The sequence below is a fragment of the Hakea prostrata genome, chromosome 7 (assembly GCF_041222555.1).
Source record: "Hakea prostrata isolate BN-2017 chromosome 7, UWA_Hpros_2, whole genome shotgun sequence".
Classification (NCBI taxonomy): domain Eukaryota; kingdom Viridiplantae; phylum Streptophyta; class Magnoliopsida; order Proteales; family Proteaceae; genus Hakea; species Hakea prostrata.
In genome coordinates, this window is record NC_142606.1 from 70,467,253 (window position 1) to 70,493,180 (window position 25,928).

A 25,928-nucleotide genomic window follows, 5' to 3' on the forward strand; every position below is an offset into this window, starting at 1 on the left:
CTCATATTTTCTTTTTTCACAAAATTCTACATTTTTTGTGATGTTTTGAAAAGGCTTGAGATAGGAAAATTGAGTTGCCACATCACCAAACAAGCTCACTTTCCCACCCCAAACAACTAAACAATTTACATTTTTCGTAAGAAAAGTTTGTTTTTTTCAAGAATTTTCCCACCCCCATCTTTATTCTCGCAAACAAACACAGCCTATAGAAATCAAGTCCAAAATACTATTTAGATTAATATTGGGCTATTTGGCTGCTAGTTTCCTTTTTCTTTTCTTTTTTTTCTTTTTTTCTTTTGGGAAAAATAGCTTATTTATATGACTTGAAAGGAAAAGCGAGTTCTAGGCTTCTAACGTATATATCCTCCACTACAGGTCCTCTGGAAGAGAATCAGAAAAAATAAAATAAAATAACTTTCAACATCCCAAAACCCTGCAAAAAAATCAACCCCTGTTTTTAGCCCACAAACATGATTGGTAGAAATTTTATACAATTGTTCAAAGACCTCTCAACCCCCGGATTTAATGAACCAAGTCGTACGCTGACCAAGGGATTCCATAACGATTTGGAATCGCAATGATGGCAATAAGCAAGTCCGACATCACCGGCATGTTATCAAATACCCAGGTTCTTTGAAGGGAAACATCCTCTGTGGTGCACAGCAGTACACATATATATCAAATGATTGGCTGAAAAAACAAAGTAAATATAAAACTATTGAAAATTTTTTAAATTAAAAATTAAGTTTTTAATCTCAGCAAATCATTTGGTACAAAAATGCACTGCTGTGCACATCAGAGAATCCTCTAGTCCATCCTGCAAACTTTGTTTAAAAAGTTAATTTTTCTTTCAACCTATTTATCTTTTGCAACTGGGTTGGTGTCAATACTATAATATCTATCACTAATTACCTAGTATAGAAGATTTAATATTGATGTCTCACCACCACGTCCAATGGTTGTGCTATGTATAGAAATGTTAGGGCAAATATCAATTGGTGGATGACTGTTTGAATTTTTTTTTATTTTTTATGAGAATATTAATATGCCTCAATAAGAGTCGAATCTACGACCTCTTCATTAAGAGGTGTTGGTTTCACCACTATTGTTCCTTTATTACTGGAGAATAGATTGGCCTTATTTATCGACAAAAATTGACTCATTCAGTCCAAGATTACGACCCACGTATCTCTACATGGATTGAGCCCCAATACCCCCACCACAATCGTGGAGTCTTATTAGATAATTAGAAAAGATTCAATCTATACATTAGATTCGAATTTTGAAAAGCTTATATCAATATATGCATGTCTTTCCAAATCTCAAATAGCCAAGCCAACCCATCCATATCAAGATATCAATAAATCATATATCATATACCTTACCAAAAGTGAAAATTCCATAGATTTTACTGTCGATTAAAAAGAGAAACCATGCATCATGTATGATTTGAATGAAAATTTCAAAATTCGAATCTAATGGATAGATTGAATATTTTCTAATTAGTGAAACCATCCATTGTTTGTTTTGAGTGTATTGCTTATATATCAATTCCATACCTCTGATATTGTCAAGACGTATCATGACCATAGAATCTTTCTCATTAAGATGGAAGGTTGAGATTGCTCATAATGGATAACTTAATCACCAAGTTAAGAATTTAATCTTTCTGAAGAAGCTTCAAATTAGCTGCACCTTATCCTAAATTGATTAGGAGTTCAGAGTCACGTGGGCTCAAATGTGACAGTCATCCCTTAATCCAGCAGACAAAATATAGGGAACAACACTTGAAAAGACATGAGCGAATGAGAAGCCTTCCGATGAGCGTTGGGCATTTAATGTGTCTCAGAGCATTTAATGCCATCAAAATCCCCTGATTGACGTGTGAATAAAGATGAGCCGAATCCCTTTGCAACATTACTTTTTCCGAGAAGTCACATCTCGGGAGCCATGTAAACTGTTAACCGAGAAGTCCCAAATGCCACGCGGCATTCACTAAGAGACACTCTTCAAAGCCAGCATTCCTCCGAAAAGTGACATACTTAAAAGTACTTGAGCAACTCCTTCAAATCATGTTTAACAAACGACTCTTGCAACTTACTTGCGGGTTTAGTGGTCTAAAACCACAATGTACATAACAATAAAAGAAGGTTATCTATATGATATATGCAAACTTTGTTGTTTGTAAAGGGTATTTTTGTCTTTTGGTTTAGATTAGGACTGGGAGGTCTTATGTAAATGTTTCTAAGGGCAGCTTGGTCTTTACACAATGATGTATGTGTTATATCTATTGGGGTTGAGGAGAGAGGTAGCATTCGGTTCATTCATCTCATTTGCGATTTCTAAGTTTATTCCTCTCGCCCGCTCAGGCCGCTATGGTTTGTGAGGTCTAATCTAGGGCTAAAGGGATCGGGCTTGATCTTCTGCGCTTCAAGAACGTGAAGCTTGGACCTTGAAGCCTCTTGCCGAAGGGTGAGTTCTCCCTGTTGGTGTGCTCGTTAGCCTTGAAGAGAAGAGTGGTTCCGGTCAGTGCACATGTCCGAGTTGCCTTCTTCTTCTTGATTAGTTCATGCTTGGGGTTCTTGTTGGGTAGATTGATTAGGCTGTAACCTCCTTCTCTACCTATTGGATGATTGCATGATTTGATAAGTTGTTAACTCATCCTTGGACGTAGGTCGATTGACCGAACCAAGTAAAAATACTTGTGTCTTGTCTCTTTCTTTCTTTCCTTGTTTCTTTGTATCTGTTCCGCTGTGTAGTTAGGTTGATAATTCTTAACAACTTTAAACAAAGATTTTGTCCTGTGTTTTTGTTTTCATGCTAAATCTTGCAACTTACTTGCGGATTTACACCAATTATTGGCTTCTTCGAATGTGCCATGAATAAATCAATGCTTGTATTATTTCCACCCTTCAATAAATTTCTCTCTTATCAAAAAAGAAAAAGATTAAAAAATAAAAAGGTTATAGTAGGTATATATGAGGGGCAGATGGTTGATTTTTATCCTTCCACTTCTTACTATTTTGAAGTTTTCATTACATCTTCACAAAAACTATAGGGTTTTCCCCAAAAATATTATAAGAAAAAATTACATGATTGGCTACTTTTGGGTTCATTTTTACAAAATTAGCCACTCAATGTTTCAAGTTTCGAGGAACAAAACTAGCTAACATAAACTTTGGTTTACAAAACTAACCAAAACATCGAGTTTTCCTCTCTTTTTAGACATTTTTACCCCTAAAACTAACAATATGATCACGTTAGACAATTGTCACTCTCGGCAATCATCATCTTCTTTCAACCCAACCCAAGAAACCCCACCTGCTCTTGTTTTTTTTTTTATTTGTCCCCATTGTTTTCATGGTTGTTTGATGTGATGGTGTAGTTAGTTTTATGCGTAAAAGTGTCAAAAGGAAAAGAAAAGTCTTTTTGGTTAATTTTTTTCTAGATAATTTTGTAAACCCAATGTCAATTTTAACTAGTTTTGTTAATTGAAACATTAGTGATTAATTTTGTAAAAGGAAACCTACAGTAGCTAATCATGCAATTTTTTCAAAATTTATTATTTTTATCACTTAATATTAATCTTCTTGTGTTCACATGAAAAAAAAAATTATTTTTTTATTGTCATCAACAAAGCCGTCACAAGGATTGGGACCCATTGGCCTAGGGGATGAGGGGTGGTGGGAGAAGGTGTGGGGGACAGAAGTTCATACCCAAGACCTCCTTATTTTGAAGATCTCTAAATAGGAGGTTGTTGTCATTGTGCCAAAAGCACAGCCATTTCATGTTTTAATTCGATTCACTACTGTAAACTTTTTTTTTTTTCCCTTAATTGTTAATTTTTTTGAAAGATGTTTTTGCGTCTATTTTTATTTTTTATCAATAATTTTTTTTTTATCATTTTCTGTTAACAAAAAACCTGCCTCATTATATATTGGATTATTCTAGCACATCTAACTGTTGTAAAAAACCCCAATTTTATAATTTATAGGAAATAATTTTTAAGCAACCAATATATGTATCCAAGTGCACTACAAAAAAATGAATTGTAGGTAGAAGAGTAGTTAATTACTTATAGAGATAGAAGCATGCAATAGCATACATTGCTTCGATAAAAATTAGGATCAGAATGTGAAAATCTACAGATGGAGAATTTCACCAATATATGATAAAATCAAGACAAAGTCGCAAATTCATATTAATGTATTACTCTTATTTTCCAAAGTCACAACTATCAATAATCAGTGATTATCATGTGCTCATTGGTGATGGAAATTCTATTGTCCAACTAGTTACATAACTACAATGTTGAACAAAAATTATATATAAACATCGGGTTTGTAAACTATTATACTCCTACTACAAACATCTCGGTGTGCCAATGTCGCTAGTTTAAATGGAGAGAGATATTTTTCCTTGATAAGTATTGTATACAAGTTAAAACAAAATTGAATACTACCAAAGGAGCAGTCATATTGTAGTCCACCAATGGAAGACATAATGACCTTCCAAATTCTCTTCTTTTTCCCCCCCTTAAAAGTCAAGAAAGATGACGTTGACTCATCATTTAATCCATTTATTCTAAAACAATAGAAGTATGTTGATATATATAATTTGAAACACAAAGGATGTAAATATAATAGAAAACATCTACTTGGAGCATGAATGCCTGCATTATATGAAGAAATCATAATCCAAAACTTGTTTCATGGCTCTGAAAATTGACTTGTGCAAGGCTTATGACAAATTGGGGTGGAATTTCATCCAAGAGACTTTGGGTAGACTAGGATTTAGTAGGCTATGGGTGAATTGGGTAGAGTTTCAGGTCAAAATTAATGGTTAACTCCATGATAGGATCACCCCATCCAAAGGGGTGCAACAGAGATACCCCCTTAGCCCCTACATCTTTATCCTATGCCATGAGGTTTAATCCCGTAAGTTGACTTCCTTTGTGGGTATTGCCCAAATCACTGGGAATCAAAATATTTGACAAGCTCCAAAAATTAATCACCTCTTCTTTGTAGATGATTGTTTCATCTTTACACTAGCACAGGCTGAGTGTGCAATAAGAATTGGAGATATTCTACAAGAATATAAGGAGGCTTCAAGCTAGTCAGCATATCAACAACTAGAGATATATAAGTAATATCCTACAGATCCAGGAGGTTTCTTCTCATGGAATATGTTTTGGATTACCCTCTACCTTTTGCAGATCAAGGACTCAAATGTTCTCCTTCACATCTGAAAAACTTGACAAGAAACTTGCTAGATGGAAAGATAAATTGTTGTCATTTGCTAAAAGGAGGTCTTAATCAACGCAACGGTGATTGGTGACTACTCTCCCCTAATTATGTCCCGCCCTCCTTTCTTCTACCAAAAGAAATGAGTAATCGACTAACCATTCAAATCAATAAATTTTGGTAGAAGAATGATACAAATTCTTGGATTAGTTGTGTTAGTTGGGAGAAAATGTGCCTTCCCAAAAAAGATGGGGGGGGGGGGGGGTTGGGTTTCCAAGATCTCCATCTCCTTAATAAAGCCCTCCTCGCTAGGTAGGGATGGAGAATTCTTACCCTAACCAACCCAACTCTTTGTGGGCGAGAACTATTAAAGCAAAATCATTTTCCAATAAATCCTTCCTCAATGCCTCTTTCTCTCTCTCTCAGGTGCTTTTTGGGGGTGGAGGAGTCTCCTTGATGGGATTGAGGTCTTATCTTTGGGACTAATTAGAGGCATTGGGAATAGTGAGACTACTACAATATTCTTAGATATGTGGATTCTAAGGATCCCTCCTTTGACTAGTAGATATTCTTAATTAGATTCACAAAAGGTCTTCGAGCTTATTCACTGTAAGTATCCCTTGGCTTGTATGTGGTGATTTTAAGGAAACCCTAATCCATGATGATAAATTTAGTGGGATTCCAGAACCCCAAGCCCAAATGGATAGATTTAGAGAGGCCATTGATATGTGTCATTTGAATAAAATTAAATGCTCTGGGGCCAAGTTTTCTTGGTCAAACAAGAGACAAGGACGAGCTTTGGTCAAAGAGTGTCTTGATAGGGCTTTTGCTAATAGTGACTTTCTACATCTTTTTGGAGGTTTCTAAGGTCATAGGCATGCCATGATTGGCTCAAACCATACCCCAGTTGAGACAAACCTTGAACCCCCTAAAAGATGGCCCATTAGATTTCATTATGAAATGAAATGGGAAGACCACGCTGATCTTCATAACCAAATTCATAGGGGGTGGAATTTCTCTCCCCTGGTTCAGAACTTTTTAAGCTCCAATCTAAAAATAATAATTGTAGAAATACCCTCAAACACTAGAGTAAGCACACTTCTCAGTTTGCTGCCAAGGAGATAACATCCCTCAAGAATGACCTATAAATATATCAACAGCAAGCCCCTAGTGACTAGAATTCTCAAGAAGAATTGAGGATTCGATCAAAGTTAGAATCTTCAATACTTGCTGAGGAAAAATATTGGTTTCAAAGATCCCGAATTCAATGGTTGAAAGAAGGGGATAGGAACACTAAGTTCTTCCATGCATCTACTGCTCAAAGAAGACAAAATAACTCTATTCTCAAACTTAAGAATAGGGATGGCTCCTGGATCACTGAGGAAAACTTAATAAAATTTGAGATTTGGTCTCAATTTTCTGTTTTGTTTAGATCTTTTGACCCTTCCCCCCCCCCCCCCACATGACTTTCTCAAAAGCTCTCCTCAGTGCATTAGAACTCAAGATAATGAGGCATTGTGCAAACCCTTTACCAATGAGGAGATTAGTAAGATACTGTTCCAAATGAAGGGGACCAACGCCCCATGAATTGGTGGCCTCCCTACGAGGTTCTTTCAAAAAAATTGGGACCATTTGGGTTTGGATCTTATCAAAGGGATCCAACAATTTTCATCGGGGGTTATATGCTCAAAAGTCTTAATAGAAGTGTGTTAACCTTGGGGACCCGACCGGGTGCAAAATCCCCCCGGGAGACACCCGCCGCGGGCAGCCTGGACCGGGTTGGCAACCAAAAAGAAGTGTGTTAACCTTGATCCAAAGAAATCAAATCCCCAGGAAGTGGCTCACCTAAGACTAGTTAGTTTGTGTACTATCCCTTATAAAATGATGGCAAAGTGTTTGGCTAATCGTCTTAAACCCATCTTAGGAAACCTTATTAGCCAAACATAGAGAGCCTTTGTATCAAGGAGGGCTATTTCAGATAATATATATTTGGCCCACAAGTATTTGTACTTCATGAAAATGTCTAAATCAAAAAAAGATTACATAGCCTTGAAACTTGATCTATGTAAAGCTTATGATAAGCTTGAGTGGCCCTTTATTGAGGCTATCCTTAGAAGATTTGGCTTTGCAGACAAATGGACTAGGTGGGTGATGCAATGTATCACAACAATGGAATATTAGTTGAAGATTAATGGGGACTTGATTGAAAAGATTATTCCTCAAAGAGGTATTAGGAAGGGTTGCCCATTGAGCCCATATATTTTTATTCTTTGCCAAGAGACCCTTAGCCAAAGGCTCTCCTCAAATGTTGGAATACCCAAATTACCAGGCTTCAGCATATCTAGACATGGTCCTGAAATGAATCATTTATTTTTTGTTGATGACTCTCTCATCTTCACTCTTGCATCTATCCAAAATGCTTCATAAATGAATGTTTTGTTGCAGGAATATGAATCTAGTATCAAGGTTTCACATCAACTCTAAAAAGTCCAAAGTACTCTTTATTCTTGCTACTCTCCCAACCACTAGAACCGAGGTAATCTTTACACTAGATATCCAGGAGATAAAATCACATGGCATCTATCTAGGACTTCCTACCACCTTTGGTAAGTCAAAATCCCGTACCTTTTCATTCATTCAGTAGACTTAGCTCTAAGTTATATGGTTGGAGGGAGAGACATCTTACCCAAGAGGGGAAAGAAATTCTCATTAAAGTTGTGGCTTGTGCTTTACCTATGTATGTTATGTCATGTTTTTTTATGCCCAGGATCTCTATAATAAACTCAATCAGAAAATCAAACAATTTTGGTGAAAAAACAATCAAAGGAAGGGACTACACTTAATCAAATGGGAGACATTGTGTAAAAGGAAAATGGATGGGATTTGGGATTTGGGATTTAGGGACCTTAATTGCTTTAATAAGGCTTTGTTGGCCAAGTAGGCCTGAAGGTTTATTACCACCCCTGACTCCCTCTAGGTTAGGGTCATGTCTACCAAATACCTTAGAAACCAAGTTTTTCTAAAGAGTGGGACTACCAAGAAGTTGCCCTTGGGGTTGGAAAAGTGTCGTCGCAAGGAGGGACTTGTTGCTTTTGGGTTTGGGAAGGAAAGTGGGTAATGGCACAAACACACTCATTTACCTAGATCCCTGGATTCCCTCCATTCCTTGCAAAACTATATTGAATCATCCCCTCCCTAATGGACCCATTTATGTTAGTGAGCTCATAAATTGGAATGAAAATTCATGGAACAAACTCTAATTGAATTCCCTCTTTTTCCCACTGGAAGTGGAAGAGATTATGATGATACCTATACTATCACAAGTTACCCCTGACTTTGGATATTGGACAAAGCAAGTACAAGCCAAATTCACAATGAGGTTAGCTTACTTTTCTATGCCTTTCACAGGTTCCTAATACTAGTTATATGGCCTCCTCTTCTTCTCTATCATCATGTTGGAAGGAGATCTGGAACATCCCCAATCTCCCAAAAATCAAAAACTTTATATGGAGAGCTGCTAGTGAGGCCATTCCCACTAGTGAAATTTATTTCATAGATAATGTTGTCTTTCTCCTTTATGTCTCTTGTGTGGTCAAGCTATTGAATCTACATTGCATGCTCTAGTTTTCTGTGATTTTTCACAATATTGTTGGCAAGCTTCCCCACTTAGACTTAACTGTTTAAAATTTACTGGGTCATCTATTCATGACTGGATAGCTTTCTTACATGCCAAATATAAGAACACAGATGATTTATCATCTATTGACATCATATGGAGTACTCTTTGTTGGATTGTTTGGAGAGCTCGAAATGACTTCCTGTTTGAAGGGAAGTGGCCTTCTTTGGAAGGCTCCCTAAGAGCATTTTGGGCTCTCTCTAATTATGTGACTTTATATACTTCCAACCCTCCTGGGAGCCCAAAATGCTCTTAGGGAGCCTTCCAAAGATGTATTATCTGGGAAGGTTCAGTAATATGTGACTTTATATACTTCCAAAATCATTATCCTCCCTTTCTACTACTCTCCTAATACTGAATTTCATTTTCAAGGTTTATGTAGATGGAGCTTGGGATAAACATAGTAGAAAGGGAGGACAAGGATGTATTATCTGGGATTTCCATGGGAGTTTTTTTTGCAGAAAATCATTGTCATGGTTCGAGCCTCTCGGTTGCAATGGTGGAGTTGGAAGCCGTTTGAGATGGTTTGCTACTTACTATAGATTTGCAAATCACTAAGTTAGTTCTACATTCAGATTGCAAGAGTTTGATTGATGTCATTAATGGTAGTGACCACTCTTTGGACTGGGCATGTTGTTGCTTGGTAGATGAAATTCTTAGGCTTAAGAACTCCTTTAATTCGGTCTTTTTAACTTTGTTAGTAAAGATTGTAATATTTATGCTAGCTATATAGCCCGTGGGGCTGAAACTTTTAACTTATTTAGGGTTGGTGGAAGTGGAACTGTCCACCCTTGTTCATGTTGGACCATAACCTTGCCAGCTTCAAGGGCGTTTCTTTGGAGTATCTAATATGAATCTTCTTTTGGAGGAGGAAAAAACGTGGAGATCCTCTTTGCTCAAGGCTCTTTTCACCCCTTACGAATGCAAAACAATCTAGACCCTCCTAATTCTTTCCCAAAATTTTGAGGACTTTTGGGCATGGAAAATTTTTGGTCAAAATTGCCTACTATATGCTCTCACCTCCTCTTCCTCTCAAGGGTCATTCCTAGCAACTTCTATTGGTGGCAACTTTTGAAGGAATATGTGGAAAATTAGTTATCTTCCCAATATCAAGAGCTTCATTTGGAGGGTAGCTCATGATGGTTTAGCCACTAATAAAAATCTTTTTTGTCAAGAACAATGTATTAACCCCGATGTGCTTCATATACTATCATAGGGAAGAAACCCTTGCTCACACGTTGTTTCATTGCCCACATCCAACAGCATGTTGGAGGGCTTCTATATTGAGAATTGACATAAGGGATTTTTCAAGGGGAAACAATTCAGAATTGGTGTTATTTTATAATCTCTAGATTTCAAAGCTTTAGTCAGATGGGACGTAGATTCACTCCATTTGGAGTTCTCTTCCGTGGGTAATTTGGCTAGCTAGAAACTAGTTTATGTTTCAAAGCACCTATACATATTTATCTAATTCCATGTTGTTTCTCAATAAGATTTTATGCAAAATCGACTTATCCTTGGCTCTAAATGTGCATGTCTACTTACCGAACCATCCACAAGATCTACCTTGTATGGAAACTAATGATCATAGCTTTAGAATATTTTGTAATGTAGCTTGGGATCCTACAACAAAAGAAGGAGACCACAACTATATTGTATGGGATCCAGGAGGAAACTTGGTGGTGCTAGATCGATGGCTTGTTGTGGAGTATCAACCATAGCATTAGAGATTCTCCCTATTTAGCTACTTTGTACAATATTCATAATTTAACTTTCTTATCAAACTGTCAGGTTGCTATCTTTGCTCTTAATGGGCTTACTCAACCTATGGATTGGTTTAGTAACAGAATCCTCGACGAGATAGTTAGTTTATAGTCTTATTTTGAGTCAGCCCGTTCAAAAGCATGTTTTATCAAATATCTAAAAAAAAATTCTTTCTTTCATAAATACTTGCTACTGTTTTTGATGTTTCTTGAAATAGAAACACTTGGTGAGTTATCAAATAGATCATTAATGTTTGCATGAGGGTGGCTGGTTTGTTAAATTGGCATGCTTCTTTTTGGATTTTTTTATTTTAATATATTATTTTCTTTAAGGAATTTTCATGTTTTAAGTAGCTTTTTTTTCATTGATGAAGTGAAGAAGATTAAATGAAGGGTTATCTATGAAACAATGAGAACTAGTGGATTTTTTATCTAACAAAATGATTTTTTTTTTTTTTAATCAACGGCTGAAACCTTTCATTCATTTAAAATATTCAAAATTTAAAAACAGGAAAAGAAGATAGCAGTGATGGGTTAACAATAAAAGCCGGTGGAATTCCCCCCACCGTGTTCTATCAAAATTTAAATGGCAAGCGCCCCTTAGTTAGAAAATCTGCAAAGTCATTTATAGACCTAGAAATAAAGTGGAAAACAATGACTCATAATAACAATAAATGAATAGTTACCTGTGCCAGAAAAACCAATCCCATATTGTTATGTGAATTACTTTTTGTACATTGTAAATAGGGATCTCTATCTATCAATTTATCTAGATGGAGACTACGCATGTACACATATCCAATTACTAGTATTCTAAATGAATTTTGTGTTGTATGATGTTTACCCCTTTCTAATTTAAGGTTAAATTTTCCGCTGATTTAAGAAAATAAAAAAATCTTTGCCCAATATGATCAAAAAAGTAAGGCTAAAGTGTAGCTGAACGGTGTGTGAATATGTTAGCTGAACAACTCTAAATATTCATCAGGCTAAAGTGTAGGTGAACAGTGTGTTAATAGATTAGTTGAACAACTCTAAATATTCATCGTCGGATTTGTTAAATTACATATGAATCGTCCAATAAAATTTATATTTTTTTCTCCCATTATGGGTTAGTTCAGTTTAACCTAATATCACGTGTTATCGATTCTTCTTGGCAGTAAGCGTATCTCTCTTCTTTCTTCTTCTTCTATTCATTTTCTATCAACTTCTCTAAAAATCCTTTCACCTGCGTTCATCAAGAAGCTTGGAGGAGTTCTTTACCCATGGAGATAGAACGACATCATCAGTTAAGATAGTGGGGTACGGGATAGGTTTCTGAAAATTGGATGAAACAATATTTGTTTATAATTCTGATGGATAGAAATTGGCTTCCAAGATCGAATGGGTTTACCACATTGGATTACGAGAGAGAGAAAAAAAACAAAGTAGGCTATGTTTGAGTATAGATTAAAAATGAAAGATGTGGAAACCCTTTGTAATAAGGCAACGGAAAGATTGAATAGGCAGCTGGCTATAGGAACTTGGATGAATTGATACATGGAAAGATTGAATAGGCAACAGCTGGCTACAGGAACTTGGATTGATAGAATTTGAGTTGTTGATGTTCTCTTCACCAAAATCTCTTGGCCATGTTATTCTGATAAAGGGACCAACTGGGTAAAGCCCTTGACAACTACAACTACTATTATTCATTTGGGTCATCATGTCATGGATATTTTGAGAGAATTTCTTCTTTTCTTGTTTCGAGGTTTTAAGATAATTTCTTTTTCACTGGTTGAGAAACAATGGAGTTTTGAGAGACCTTTTCTTCACTTGTTAAGAGTTCAACAGTGAAGGTTTTAAGAGAATTTCTTCATTACTTGTCAAGAGTTAAACCGTGGAGGTTTTGAGAGAATTTTTTCTTCCCTTCAGAGTTAAATGGAGGTTTTGCTAATTTCTTAAAAAATAAACTATCTTGCATGGGTGTAACGAAACATTCAAAAATTCAAAATTTGAATGTTCCATGCGAGCCACCCCGTTAGAAACTCAACAAACTTGAGTCTCAATCAAACTCAATTGTATTTCCCTGAATTGTAATACACTTGTAACTCTCCCTAAATTCCAATATAAATGAGATATTTCCTATCGTGAGAACGGTATAGAAAAACTTCCCTCATAAATCTTTTATCAAGATCTTATATTATACGGGGATTTTCAATTATCTGTGTTAAATTATCTTTAGGTATTTCTATGTTCTCTTCCTTCTTTTTTTTTTTTCATAGATAAGAAACAAAGGAAGAAATAGAGGAGGAGAAGGACAGAGAAAGAAAAAACCACCAACCCGTGAAAATTTAATTGGTGATAAAATGTTAACTTAATTAACCCATAAATAATAGGAGGAAAAATAATAATTTTATTCAAAGATTCAGATTTAGTTAATAGATTTGAGGGTAGATATTTAGAACCGCTTAACATATTCACATATCCGTTCAACTACCTCCTTCCCAAAAAGTAATTATTTAGAGTAAATCATATTTATACCCAAATATATTTGCAAAAAGTTGTATCTACACCTCCTAGAATTCATTCCATTATGTTCCATTCCTCTTATGATTTTAATTATACAAAGGGCGACGGAAGTTCTCTGCAACTTTCTCTGTTTCTCAACCTGATCGCCGCCTCCAATAATCGCAATGACTGAGGCGGAGAGGCTCCCTGGTTCTGTTTCCCTCACTGCTTCCTCTCTCCCTCTCTGTCTATTTCTCCATCTCCCAGCGCCTACGGACTCTGCCTCTTCTTTCCCTCTCTGTCTCTCTCCCAGCCGCCTCCTTTCCCGGCTCCTCTTCCCGCATCCCGCCTCCGTTTTCCATCTCCCATCTCTGCTTCTCCCCCTCCGCCTCGCATTCCCCGCTTCTCACCCTACCGTCTCTGGCCTCCCCATCTGCGATTCTGTTTCTTCTTCCATCTCAGCCTCTCTTCTTCTGTTTCTTCTCCCATCTTCCCCATCTGCTCACTTCCCATCTCCACCTCGCTTCTCCGCTTCCATCTCTCCCAGATTTTCCTCTATCTATTTCCTGTCGACCAGATCTGGTGTTTCTTTCCCGTCTCTCCGTTTCCCTCTTTCCCGTCTCAGCTTCAATAACCAGATCTAGGGTTTCCCCTTAGATTTTTTATTTTATTTTATTTTTTTATTTTTATTTTTTTTACTGCTCCTTTGATTGCAGCGGCTCTTTGGTGCACACCGCAGAACAACTCCAAGTCTGGGTACAAGTTTTTCTGCGTCGAGCTTGACCGGTACGCCTATACGGTATCGATGGATGGAGGTCTGAACCTTATCCGCACTTTCGCTGCTACCATCGCTGTAACTATAGGAGTTTTGGGTCCGCCCTTGAGGCGTGTATTTTGTCCCCCTATGTGGGTGTTATGTTCGCCCTTGAGGCGTGTAAGTTGTCCCCTTATGAGGGTGTTTTGTCCGCCCTTGAGGCGTGTAGTATGTCCCCTTTTGAGGGTGTTGGTGCTTTCTTGGTGTTGTTGTTCTAAGGGTTTTGTGGACGTGATCCACTTTGGGCTTGACCCAACCCTTACCCTGGTTGACCCTGTCTATTGCATGTACGACAGTTTGGTCATTTGCCGCTCTTTGGTTCGATTTGAACCTTGTGTACTCATGCAGATGTGTTTGTATTTTTTTTAGTTATCTAAATGAAGTGATGTTTTACCAAAAAATTAAAATAAAAAAATTATAAAACAACTTAATAGGGGACGTTTTTAATAAGACGAATTCCATGAGATGTCAAAATAACTATTTGCAGAAATAAGGGGGTGTAAATGTAATTTTGTCTTATTTAAATAACACATCAAATATAGTGTGGCTATGTGGGCCCATATAATTTAAAATTTCGAAACATGTGACCTATTTTTAATCTTTCTCCAACTACTTGCTTTTATTTTATACCTCATTTCTTATGAACATGCATATTGGCTTCACTTGCATTATATCTCATCTTTGGTCAACTTAATTAAATGTTATTTAATTAGATCCAGCTACCATTCTCCATATGTTTCCTGGTTGGGGTTTGTTGGGAAAGTGTCCATTCAAATATTTTTAAACGAGATTTACGTACATTGATATATATGTTGGTGTAGTTAAAAAAAAAGAAAAAAAAGCATTTAGCTCAAAACATAATACATCAAATTCGTGGCGATGGTCGTAAACATAGTGTGAGTTGTATGCTGCGCATTTAATGCGCAAAGATGCGCAAGACGGTCAAGATCGAAATCTCGACCGTGATTTCAATCTTGACCATCTGTTTCGGTGTCGAGACGGACAGTCAAGATCGAAATCTCGGTCGAGATTTCGATCTCGACCGTGCGCTTTATCGTGTTGCGCATTTAATGCGCAGCACTGAAGCACGTAAGCAAGTCCAATCTCAGTTGCACTTTCTCAAATGCCCACTCCATTGCTTCCTGCAAACTAAAAGTTAGTTTTCTTTTATCCTTCATATATTTTGCAATTGATTTGGTACTGAATCTACATTATGTATCACTATTACCTAATATTGAAGATCTAATGTCTCAACTTGGGTAAAGTTCCACATCCAATGGTTATGCTATGTATAAAAATGCATATGGCAGATACCAATTGGTGGATGGCTGCTCGAGTGATACCTTGTGAATCATAATTTTACCCTTTATTATTGGAGAGTCAGATTGACTCCGAGTGATACCTTGTTTATCGACAAAAATTGATTGATTATGTTGTTCCGAACCGAAATCTGCCTGATTGCAATTTGGTCCAATCCTGGTTCCTAAGGATCAAAGAAAGTAAGAGTGGACTGTCTTTGAGAATGGAAAACCACCTCCAATGATTGAGTCAGATTTAAAAAAGCACAAATTCTCGTATGAATGAGTACATGCTCCAAGAATGAATGTCTTATTTGGAACTTGTAGGAGAATAAATGCCAGAATTATTGTAATTGGAGTTACCTTTCTTTTGTGCTTAATGTAATTGCTTATATATCAATTACATACCCTTGATGTTGGAAAGATGCATCGTCGCCATCCAATTTTCTAAATCAGGATGAAGGGTTGAGATTTCTCACGTTGGATTACTTAATCACCAAGTTATGGACTCAATCTTTTTGTATAAGCTACAAGCTAGTTGCACCTTATCCCAAAATGATCATGAGCTCAGAGTCACATGGGTTTAGATGTGACAAAATATAATATCATTATATATGGAAAATCATATAAGACAAATAAATAAAGTAGCAACATAAGCATGAAACTATCTTGTATCTTGTTTCAAATGGTATGAACAATATCTTGATCGAAAGCATAGTTACGTATATCCATCTAGTGATACGCAAACAATTTTGCGGAGTTGAAACGTACCAGTGGTACTTTCTTTAAGGTATTTAATCGCCCCGAATAGTGCATATGAGTTCTAAATGTGTTTTCACCCCCAATATCAGTCAACCCCTCAATCACGGAAGGTGCACTCCGTAGTTGATGGACTAAGGGATATCCGTAAAGGTATATTCACCAATTTGTTTATGACACAATTTAAACAAAACTAACGGTAGTCCTCAAAACAATACACTCACTTCTTTATATAGAAGAGTAAGAGACACCAAAGGTTGTCTTTAAATAACATATCTCTTCCCTTAAGGCATGTTTGTTAGCTAACAAACTAGCCTCCCAAAAGAGACACCTATTGGCCATTTAGGAAAAGATCCAACATTTAGCAAACAATAATGTTGATTTAATGCATTGATTGTTGACGTTTGGATCAAGATGAGTCAAATCCCCATACAACGTTACTTTTCAAGGTGTAGCATCTCAAACGCTTGACAAAGGCTTTATCTGAGAAGTCCTAAATGCCACGTGGCATTTACTAATAAACGTTATTTAAAGCCAACATTCTTCTGAGAAGTGCTAGACGAATCCTTCGAACCGGGTTTTAGCCAAATGTTCTCAATTGTATAATTCACATTTGTTCAATGATTTGAACCATAATGTATATAACATATTCAATCTAAAATTATGACCCAAGTATTTCTGTATGGTTTGAGCTCCACCACAGTAGCGGGCGTCTTGTGGAATAATTAGAAAATGTTGAATCCATACATTAAGATTCGAATTTTGAAAATTTCACACAAATCATACATGATGCATGGTTTCTCTTTTTAATGGACATTGAGATCTATGGAATTTTTACTTTTGGTAAGGGAGTATTGATATAGATTCTATCCCAAAATAAAAAAGATTTATTGATATGGATGGGTTGGCTCGGCTGTTTGAGATTTGGAAAGAAATGCAATATATATTGATATGAGCTTTTCTAATTCTTTGGGTGAAGATATGGATATAAATCTAGGTCCATAAATCATTTGTAAGGTATAACCAGGCCTTCTGAAAAGAAAAACAATAAGTCAACAAGAATCAATGGGGGCGGATTTGGTTGAGCTACCAACCATCAAGTATAACATTAATTCTTGGCTTCTTCAGATGTGCCGTGAAGGAGTCCTTTTTTCTCTTTGTAAATTGCCGTGAAGAAGTCTTTTTTTTGTACAAAGGTGCTTTTATATAAATTGCCGTGAAGAAGTCAATGCTTATATTAGTTCCTCTCTTTACTAAAAATGTGAAATAAAAAAATAAAAAAATAATAAAAAATAAAAAAAAATAAAAAATAAAATGAACGGTTATATGAAGAACACATGACAAAGGCAGAAGATGGATTTTTGTCCTTCCACTTCTTACTATTTTGGAGTTTTCATTTTACATATTCACAAAAATTATAAGGTTTTACACTTTACCAGAAAAAAATTAAAGAAAACATGATTAGCTACTTTAGGTTCTCTTTTACAAAATTAGTCACTCAATGTTTCAAGTAACAAAGTTGAGCTAACATGAACTTGAATTTTTGAAACTAACCAAAACAGTGAGTTTTCCTCTCTTTAGGACATTTTTACCCTTAAAACTAACAATATCATCACATTAGACAACTGTCATTATCGGTAACCATCATCTTCTTTCAGCAACCCCAAACCCAAGAATCCCCACTTGCTCTCTATTTTTTCATTGTTTTCATGGTTGCCTAATATGACGTATGATTAGTTTTATGCGTAAAAGCATTTAAGGGGGGGGGGGAAAGAAAAGTCACTATTTTTGTGGTCAAATTTTTCTAGATTAGTTTTGTAAATCCAGTGTTAATTTTAGCTTTTTTTTTTTAAAGAAATTTTAGCCTGATTAGTTCTGATTAGTTTTGTAAATCCAGTGTTCTGATTAGTTCTATTTTTGTAAATGATTATCCTATGTTCATTCGCATAAGAAATTCTATCATTTCACTGGTTACACAATTACAATGTTGAACAAATTATACATTGCCACCAATGGGTTTGCAAACTATTGTACTTCTCTACTACAAACATCCAGTTGTGTGAACGTCATTAGTTTAAATAGAGAGAGACAGATAATTGCCATCATTGAGTCTTTTGTATAAGTTAAAACAAAATTGAAAACTACCAAAGAATCAATCGTTGTAGTCCACCAATGGAAAGATGTAGCAATCTTCCATATTTCGTTTTTCTTTGCCCTATAAGTTTGGAAAGAAGACGTTGACTTATCACTTAATCCTATTATTCTCACATTAGAGTTATGTTTGATATACAATTTGAAGCATAAATGGATGTACACATAATAAAAAAAGTTTCAAAGGGCCAAGGGGTATAAATATAACGTTTTGTTTTTTTTGGGTTATAGTGTAAATATAATAATAACAGTTGAAAAAATCCAGGGGATATATTGATAATATATTTTATAATATTCTATGAAGATTCAGTGGCATTTACGTTATTACAGTAGCAACGAAGGTCATTTATTTTAAATTGATTCCCAGTAATTCGAAAATTCGAATGCGTGTAAGCGGTGTGGTTACCCGACTTCGGTTTATTTAATTTCTTTAAAGAGAAAACGATACAAAAACAGTGCTCTGTTTTGAAAACACGACAGAGGCGGACAAATACAAAGACACATGCACGGATTTCAGGGCTCTAGAGATTCTTTTCTGCGCATAATCTTCATTTTTGAATCTTAAATCACAAATCACAATTCACAAAATTTAATTAGTGAATAATAATTATTGTTTTCGTATTCCATTTTTTGTTCTAAACTTTACGTGTTAAATACGATTGAAAAGGGTATTCGGAGAGTCCTGCCCGCTTACACCATCTGTTAGAGCGGGAAGTTGAAGAAAACGAAATTTATCCGCAAATCTTGTTCTTCTATTTTGTTCTATCGGTTTTAGGGTTCATATTCTGTTAATAGTTTGTCTTTTCAATTTCAAATCATTTTATATGTTATATTCTTCGGGTTAGGCTCTGCTTATGTAGATGAAATCGTAGGGCTTTAGATTCTAAAAGTGGTGTTTTCGATTCTTCGGAAGCGAAGATGAGTTTTCGCAAGGGCTCCAATGTCTGGGTTGAAGATAAGGACTTGGCTTGGGTAGCGGCGGAAGTAGTTGGTGTTTCTGGTAAACAAGTTCAAGTCGTTACTGATTCAAGACGGAAGGTGAGTCATTTCAGAGTTCATACTGTTATTTCTCTCTCTATTTCTGTGTGTATTTTTCCTTTTTCTTTTCGCTTCAATTAGATGTGATTTGCTCAAAATTTTTTCTCTCGCAGCTCACGGTTTCTAGTGATAAATTGCTTCTGAGGGATCCTGACGCCGACCACGCTGGAGTTGACGACATGACGAAACTAACGTACTTGAATGAGCCCGGAGTACTGTATAATCTGGCTAGAAGATATGCACTCAATGATATTTATGTAAGTGAACTGTGTCCTGAAATGTTTGTGTTTAACTGAGAGAACTACTCCATTGCTGCTTTTGCAATGCGAACTTTAATAATTGAAGATACAGTGATATATCTGGATGATTATGAAAATAGAACTTGAGCCGAAACCTGGGCAGGGAACGGGATAAGTACTAGCCAGTTTGTTGGTAAAATTGGCAAAGGAGGTAGTAAATGATTACGGCTTCGTGACACTTCCTCATTGCTGACCACCCTTAAAGAGTGTCATCAGTATATAAAGGACGATCTCTCTTTGTTAGATGTTAGAGAAAGGCCCATCCCACCTCAATAATGCTGCTGCCTGGTAGATTTGTATTTGGTTGTTGACTTAACTTGCCCATTTATCGGCACTGCCATTCACATGAACATGGTTTTGTATCCGCTTTGTTGAGGCAAACATGAGTCCATTTCAGCTCTAGTCGGTTCATCTGCCTTTTAAACTCTATACTTTAAAAATGTAGGTTTTACCATGTGCTAATATATATATGTATATTTTTTTTTGGAAAGAAAGCCGTGACTATTATTTATTTATAAATTTCAAACCCACGAGGTATGTTACAAGAAAGAGAGTCTAGAAGTAGAGCCCAATACAAGGAAGGGGGTGGGGTTTGAAGATACCAAAAGGATTCTTGAGTTTTAGCTGCAGTCTTTGCAAGTACATCAGCTGCAAAGTTGCCATCTCGGTGAGTATGGAGGAATACTTTATCTGCGAAGGTCAATGCAAAGCACCGGATATCTCGTAGAAGAAGGGAGATCTTCTATGGAGTGGTCTGGGAGGGGTGGTTTAGTAGACTCACAATGGCTTGGTTATCACTCTCAATGAGTACGTGTGGTAATTGAAAGTCTGTTGCTCAGAAGAGAGCTCTGCGTATAGCTGTTGCTTCTATAATAAGAGATTCTTGGATACCTGTGGTTTGTTTGAAACATAAAAGGGTGCGGCCTCTATGATCGCATGCTATACCACCAAAACCTATATGTTGGGAATCTGAAACAGAGGAGCTGTTGATGTTGATTTTCACCCAGCCAGCCATGGTCTGGTGGCTGCCAATGCAGAAGAAGATGCTTAGAGTTGCTGTGGGGTGGAGAAGTATCAGTGGCGTATTTTGCTATTGCACTACAGATGGAAGACATGACTTCAGTCACTATTTTCTTTGGAGATAGCGGCTTGAAAAGAAAAGTATACTGTTTCCGGAGTACCCATAGTGAAATGAGGATATGGAACTGGTAGAATGGCTATGGTGAGTGGGATATAGGGTGAGTGATACGTTGTCGAATATGTGAGCTTAAGGAAATGGAATTGTGCCGCAGAGGAAAGCCCAAGGTTGTTCATACTTGTGATGTGAATGGGCAAGAGACGAATATATGTTGTGCTGAGGCAGATTGGAATCCACAGAATAAACATGAATTGCGAACTTACACAACCTCTGGAGGATAGGAGGTTTGAGGTAGGTAGTTTCTCATATATTGCTTTCCATAGGAAGTTGAGAATGCCCCCGGGGGGGGGGGTTGAAGGAGAAGCTCATGAGGAGGAACTAAGGGGTGGAAGAGTTGGGTTGGAAAGCGAGGCAATAGGTTGATTTCATGGAGAATTACCCCAAGGAAGTAGGCTTCCAAATAAATTTATCTTCGGTTGGATGCAAAGGTATACGGACATGAAAATCTTATGAGTTAGGTGTGGGGCCCACCAAGATAATGCTTTATCTCTATCCCAGGAGGACGAACTCTGTAGTATGAAATCTGCAACCTTCAGAGGTAAGTGACTAGCAGGATAGCATCCCATATTCAGCGGTGAGTCAGATAGCCAAATGAGAATCTAGAGGAAGATTGCATACCGAAGCCTATTTGGAGCAGAAGACCCTTCTTGAGAAGGTCCCGAGCTTGCAGTATTGACTTCCACCACTTCCAAGATGCCGAGGGAGTATCAGTGGCCTCCTTTTTATGCTTGAAGAATTTGTGTTTCATTAATCTACCCCACCAGGAATCAAGTGGAGAGAGGACATCCCATGCCTTTCGAGCTAGAACAGTGAGTTTAAAGCTTTCAACTTTTTAAAGTTGAGTCCTCCATCAGTAAGAGGGTGCAGATGATATCCCAAGAGATAGTGTGAGAGTGTTGTTTCTCTCCGTTTGAACAATAGTTGGATATTAATCATGCTTCGGTGGTTATACAACTTTTCTCTATCAGCAGTAATGGGACATGATTTTAATGACATTGGGTATACAATTATACTAGGAATTTTCTGTCTTAAAACCTACTAAATTTACTCTTACTTGTCCTAATCAAATTTTAATTTTGCTAACATAATTTTCCCAATAAAATAATTTATGAAATGCTAAATATGTTTCTGGACTAAAATAGTTTTTGATTGGGGTTCCCAAATGGATTTGGATCAGTCAATGGGTATGCTCATCAGCTGCATAAATTATGATCCTTCCTAGAGCTTGAGGCTGCGGCAGCAGCTTTTTGCAGTTGGTGTGTCTTTCTTTTGAGTAATTATTAATCTAGTGTAGATGGATGGATTTTATACTCGTAGGGTTGGGAAAGAAGAACAGTACAAGACAGGAAATACAACACTCTAGGGTTTTTTTTTTTTGGGGTGGGGGTTGGGGTTGGGGTTGGGGGAGGAGATTTCTTTGGGAACTCAATGTAATAAGCAAATGTATTAATCTAAAGCTAGTAAAAACCAATAGTAATTCTTATGTGAAATTATCTACTGAGGCTCAAACGAGAAATAAATAAAGGGCAAAATTACAGAAAACCGGGAAAAAGTTCTAGGAAATACTTATAAATGCAAATGAAAAATAAAATGCAATTAACAAATGATTGTGAAAAGTTTGGAGAGTGAAGGAGAAATGGCCTGAACCATTATCCTATCACTGAGTTTGATTTTGTAGTGGTTTCTAAAATTTTCATCTAAATATGTCCCATCTTGTTCTCTCTTATGTTTGTTTCTGTCCCCCCCTCCCCTGAATACGTGTTGCTGCTGAGGAAGTTAATTTTCTATCTTTGCTTTTGTAATAACTTAATTGGATTTCTTAATTTAGTTAAACATAAATCTCTTTTAGGTTTTCTATGGAAAGTTAGATTGAACAGGACATTTTGAAACTCTTGAGATATGTTTTAGACGCAAATGGAAAGAAAAAGATGTCATAAATGGTCAACGTTAAGGTTTTGCTTTTGAGTAATAGTGTCTTTGTCCTAGGGTGTTGATGAGTTGAGATTGCCAGTAGGATGGATAAGGATAAAAACATGGAATAGGCTCAAATTCCTAAAAATGGAGAGAAAAAAGGGAGTGTTGTTTTCATCGTTTGAGAACTAGCTGAATTCTTGAAATATCTTGGTTTTTTGAGAATTCAGAATGAGATGCTATATGAAATGGAAGAAGTGCACAGTTTTGGTAAAGGTTCCAGTTTTGAGCGAGATTGATCCATTACCCCATATAAATTATGCATTAACTGAATGAGACCGGTCAAGATCTAAACTTCTCTCGGTTGTCTAGTTGGTTGTGGCAAGAAGCTCCAAAAAAGAAATGTAAAACTGCCTCTTCTTGGTCTTCCATACCCAAAGGATAGAGTACCTTTAGTTTGTGAATAACTCCACCTTTATGTAAGTCATCTCAATGGTTTTGGTATAGAAACTCTGGAAAAAAAGAAAAAAGAAAAAAGAAAAAAGAAAACCTACATCTTCTGCGTCTTCCATACTCAAAGATAGGGTACCTTCAGTTTGTTGATGACTCCACTCTTGTTGTGTGGATGAGTACAAGTTATTCTTCAGCAGCGCTGTGACATGGGAACCTACTTGTCACTTTAAAAGACTTGCTTTGGCAGGTTCAGCTGAGGTCTCTAGGTTTTGGTCCAGTGTTCACTTGTTTGCATGATAGAACTGGAAATTTAGAATGATATATTTGCATATGATTTCGGATGATTTATTAGTATTTGATGTATTAATGTAAAGAGTGAAAGAAGATTTTTTTCTCTCTCCTTCTGATAAGTAAAATTTAATTAGTAATGAAAGATTCATTACGGAAAAAAAGATTTCTTAAGAACCCCGAGGAAGGGGAAGGTATCCAATCACAAAAGGCACAGCCTCCTGACCATTATCCCCAGCAAAACCTGAAACCCCTTTACAAACTTTAATAAATCTGGAATTCAGCATCCTTCTTAATCATATCTGTTCCAAATGAAATTCCATATCAAATCTCAGTCTGGCACCTGTACTCTAGTCATAAAATCAGCTGGCTGATTTTGCTCCCTCCACATATGCAGGTTTTTAATGACTCAATAAGGTTAGCAGATGTAAATTTTTTCCTTTATTCCTTGAATCTTCTATGGACTTGGGCGACTCATGATTGCCAACTTAGAATCTCACTGAATTGATACTTCCAGCAATCCTCTCTCTACACATTACAAAACTCCTCTGTGGATAGCTTTCATTTCCATTCCCAGCACCAACAAGTCCTTTCCTTTCCCTGCATATGATGCGATTGCATTCTCCAGTCTTCCATCACAATTCAGGGCAACCATGTCTGTATGGGACCTAAAACCAAGAGCAGGCCTTATTATGTCACCCCCAAATTGAGATTCAGTCTCAGTGATCATGCAATTGAACCAGCAGTAAAATTAAGGTTCTTCAAACCCTGCAGTTATGTCTAGGGCTGTTTTGAATGGTTCTAGGGTTCAGGAATAGGGTAGGCAGGGTCTGGTTATGTTTGAGGAGCAAGGGTGTATGGAATTTCAAATCTGAATCTTGCTGTATTTTAAATTCAGAATTGAAACTCCATGTTAGGGTTTCGGAAAACTAGCGGTTTATAGTTTTTAGGGTTTCTAGAGGGTGGGTAGGTTGGGGTTAGGACCAAAGGTAGAGGGAGGTAGGGGATAATGGATCCAAGAGGAAGTTGGATTCAGGTAAAGGGTTTGAAAGATCTAGGTGAAAGAAGGTGATGTGAACCCAGTCTTAGGTTAGGGTTTTTGAGGATTTTCCCTGAAACTAAGGGCTTCTCAGTATCTTCCATCAAAGAGAATTATTATTTTAGGACGTGTAAGGTGGTTTTAACTTTTAAGCACTTAAAACGTTGCTGTAATGCTGAATTCAGGTCTGAATTTTAACAAGGGCTTGAAAACCAGGGGTTTGGGATTTTGGCTAGATGGGAGCGGGCTGTTATTGCTGTGTTGTAATTTCAGACTTAATTCTAATGGTTTTAGGTTGTGGGTGAGGGTTTAAATTGAACTAGGGTTCAGGTCTAGAGGTTGAAGATGAATTGTAGAATTTTTTGATGAAGAAGATGAAGTGCAGAATCTTAAAAGTGTTAGGTTTTTGGGTTTTAAGCGGAATTAAGAGTTGGGGTGGGATGAGGGACAAGATATGACCCAATTAGAAGAAAAAGGGAGGTAAGGGTGTGGGGGATTAGAGACTTAACAGGGGAGGCCTGCTGCTGCTGCTGCAGGTCAGAGAGGGGAGGGAAGAGAGTCAGAGAGAGACGGAAGGGGGGGGGGCTATTGCAAGGGGTAGGGGGAGTGGGGGATGGGCTAGGAGGGAAGTAGGGGTGAGGGCCAGGGGCTAAGGGATCCGGGATGCTGCAGGGGATGGGGCTGCTGCTGTGTTGCTGCAGCAAGGGGAGTGGGGGGGGGGGGAAGGGGCTGCCTAAGGATGCGATAGGCTTGGGAGGTGAGGGCAAGGGGTGGGGGTGTGTTGTACTTAAGGTTGCTGGAATTATTGAAGGCTGTAGAGGGAATGCTTGAACTTTGAAGAAGCTTGAAGGGAGGTGCTGAATATTGAAGAACAACTTACTAAATATCCGCCGAGGCTCCTCAACGGGAACCCCAGTCCTCAACTCAATAACTTTTTCATTCAGTAATAAGACTTAACTTTCAAAGAAAGAGTAGGCGTTAATTGTTTTATAGATTAGGATCCAACCACATAATCTCATCCATTGAAATAAAAATTAAATGATCTAAGGTTTGTAATTGACACATGCTGAAATAAACTTTTAAGTAACTTAAAACTCTAATAAGCACATGCTAAATTCTATTTGATTAAAATTCTAATTGACACGTGTGCTAGAGTTTAAAAGAACTAAGGACTCAATTACTAACTCAGCTAGTAATTCAATTCAAGACTTGTTAACCAAACTGGACTCTAAAATTGAACTGGAAATAAATTCCAACAACTAAATATGGCTGAAAATGTCCAAAATACCCCTCCTAGAGGGTTCAGCCAGCCTAGGGAGGCTTCTTAGGAGCATCTTTTGGGCCCTAGTTAGGGTTTCGGCTGAGGGAATTTCGTGTTCATATCAGCAAGCCTAGGTTTCTAGGGTTTGGGGAAGAAGATAAAGTGCAGAATTTTTGGTTTTGGGTGAGCAAATTAGGGCTAGGTTTGGGTTCGAAGGTTAGGGGAGGGAAGGGAAGGGAAGAGGTTATTA

The 25,928-nt window shown here is 37.1% G+C and overlaps 1 protein-coding gene across 1 annotated transcript in view; it reads left to right on the top strand.

Moving 5' to 3' along the window:
* The first annotated feature begins 18,669 nt into the window (after positions 1 to 18,669).
* XI-I (myosin) overlaps positions 18,670 to 25,928 on the top strand; it is a 67,692-nt gene continuing 60,433 nt past the window's right edge. Inside the window, exons 1-2 of the mRNA XM_089160358.1 lie at positions 18,670 to 19,229; positions 19,343 to 19,486. Coding sequence (XP_089016484.1) covers positions 19,110 to 19,229; positions 19,343 to 19,486 — 264 coding nt within the window. The 5' untranslated portion in view covers positions 18,670 to 19,109. The remainder of the gene's footprint in view (positions 19,230 to 19,342; positions 19,487 to 25,928) is intronic.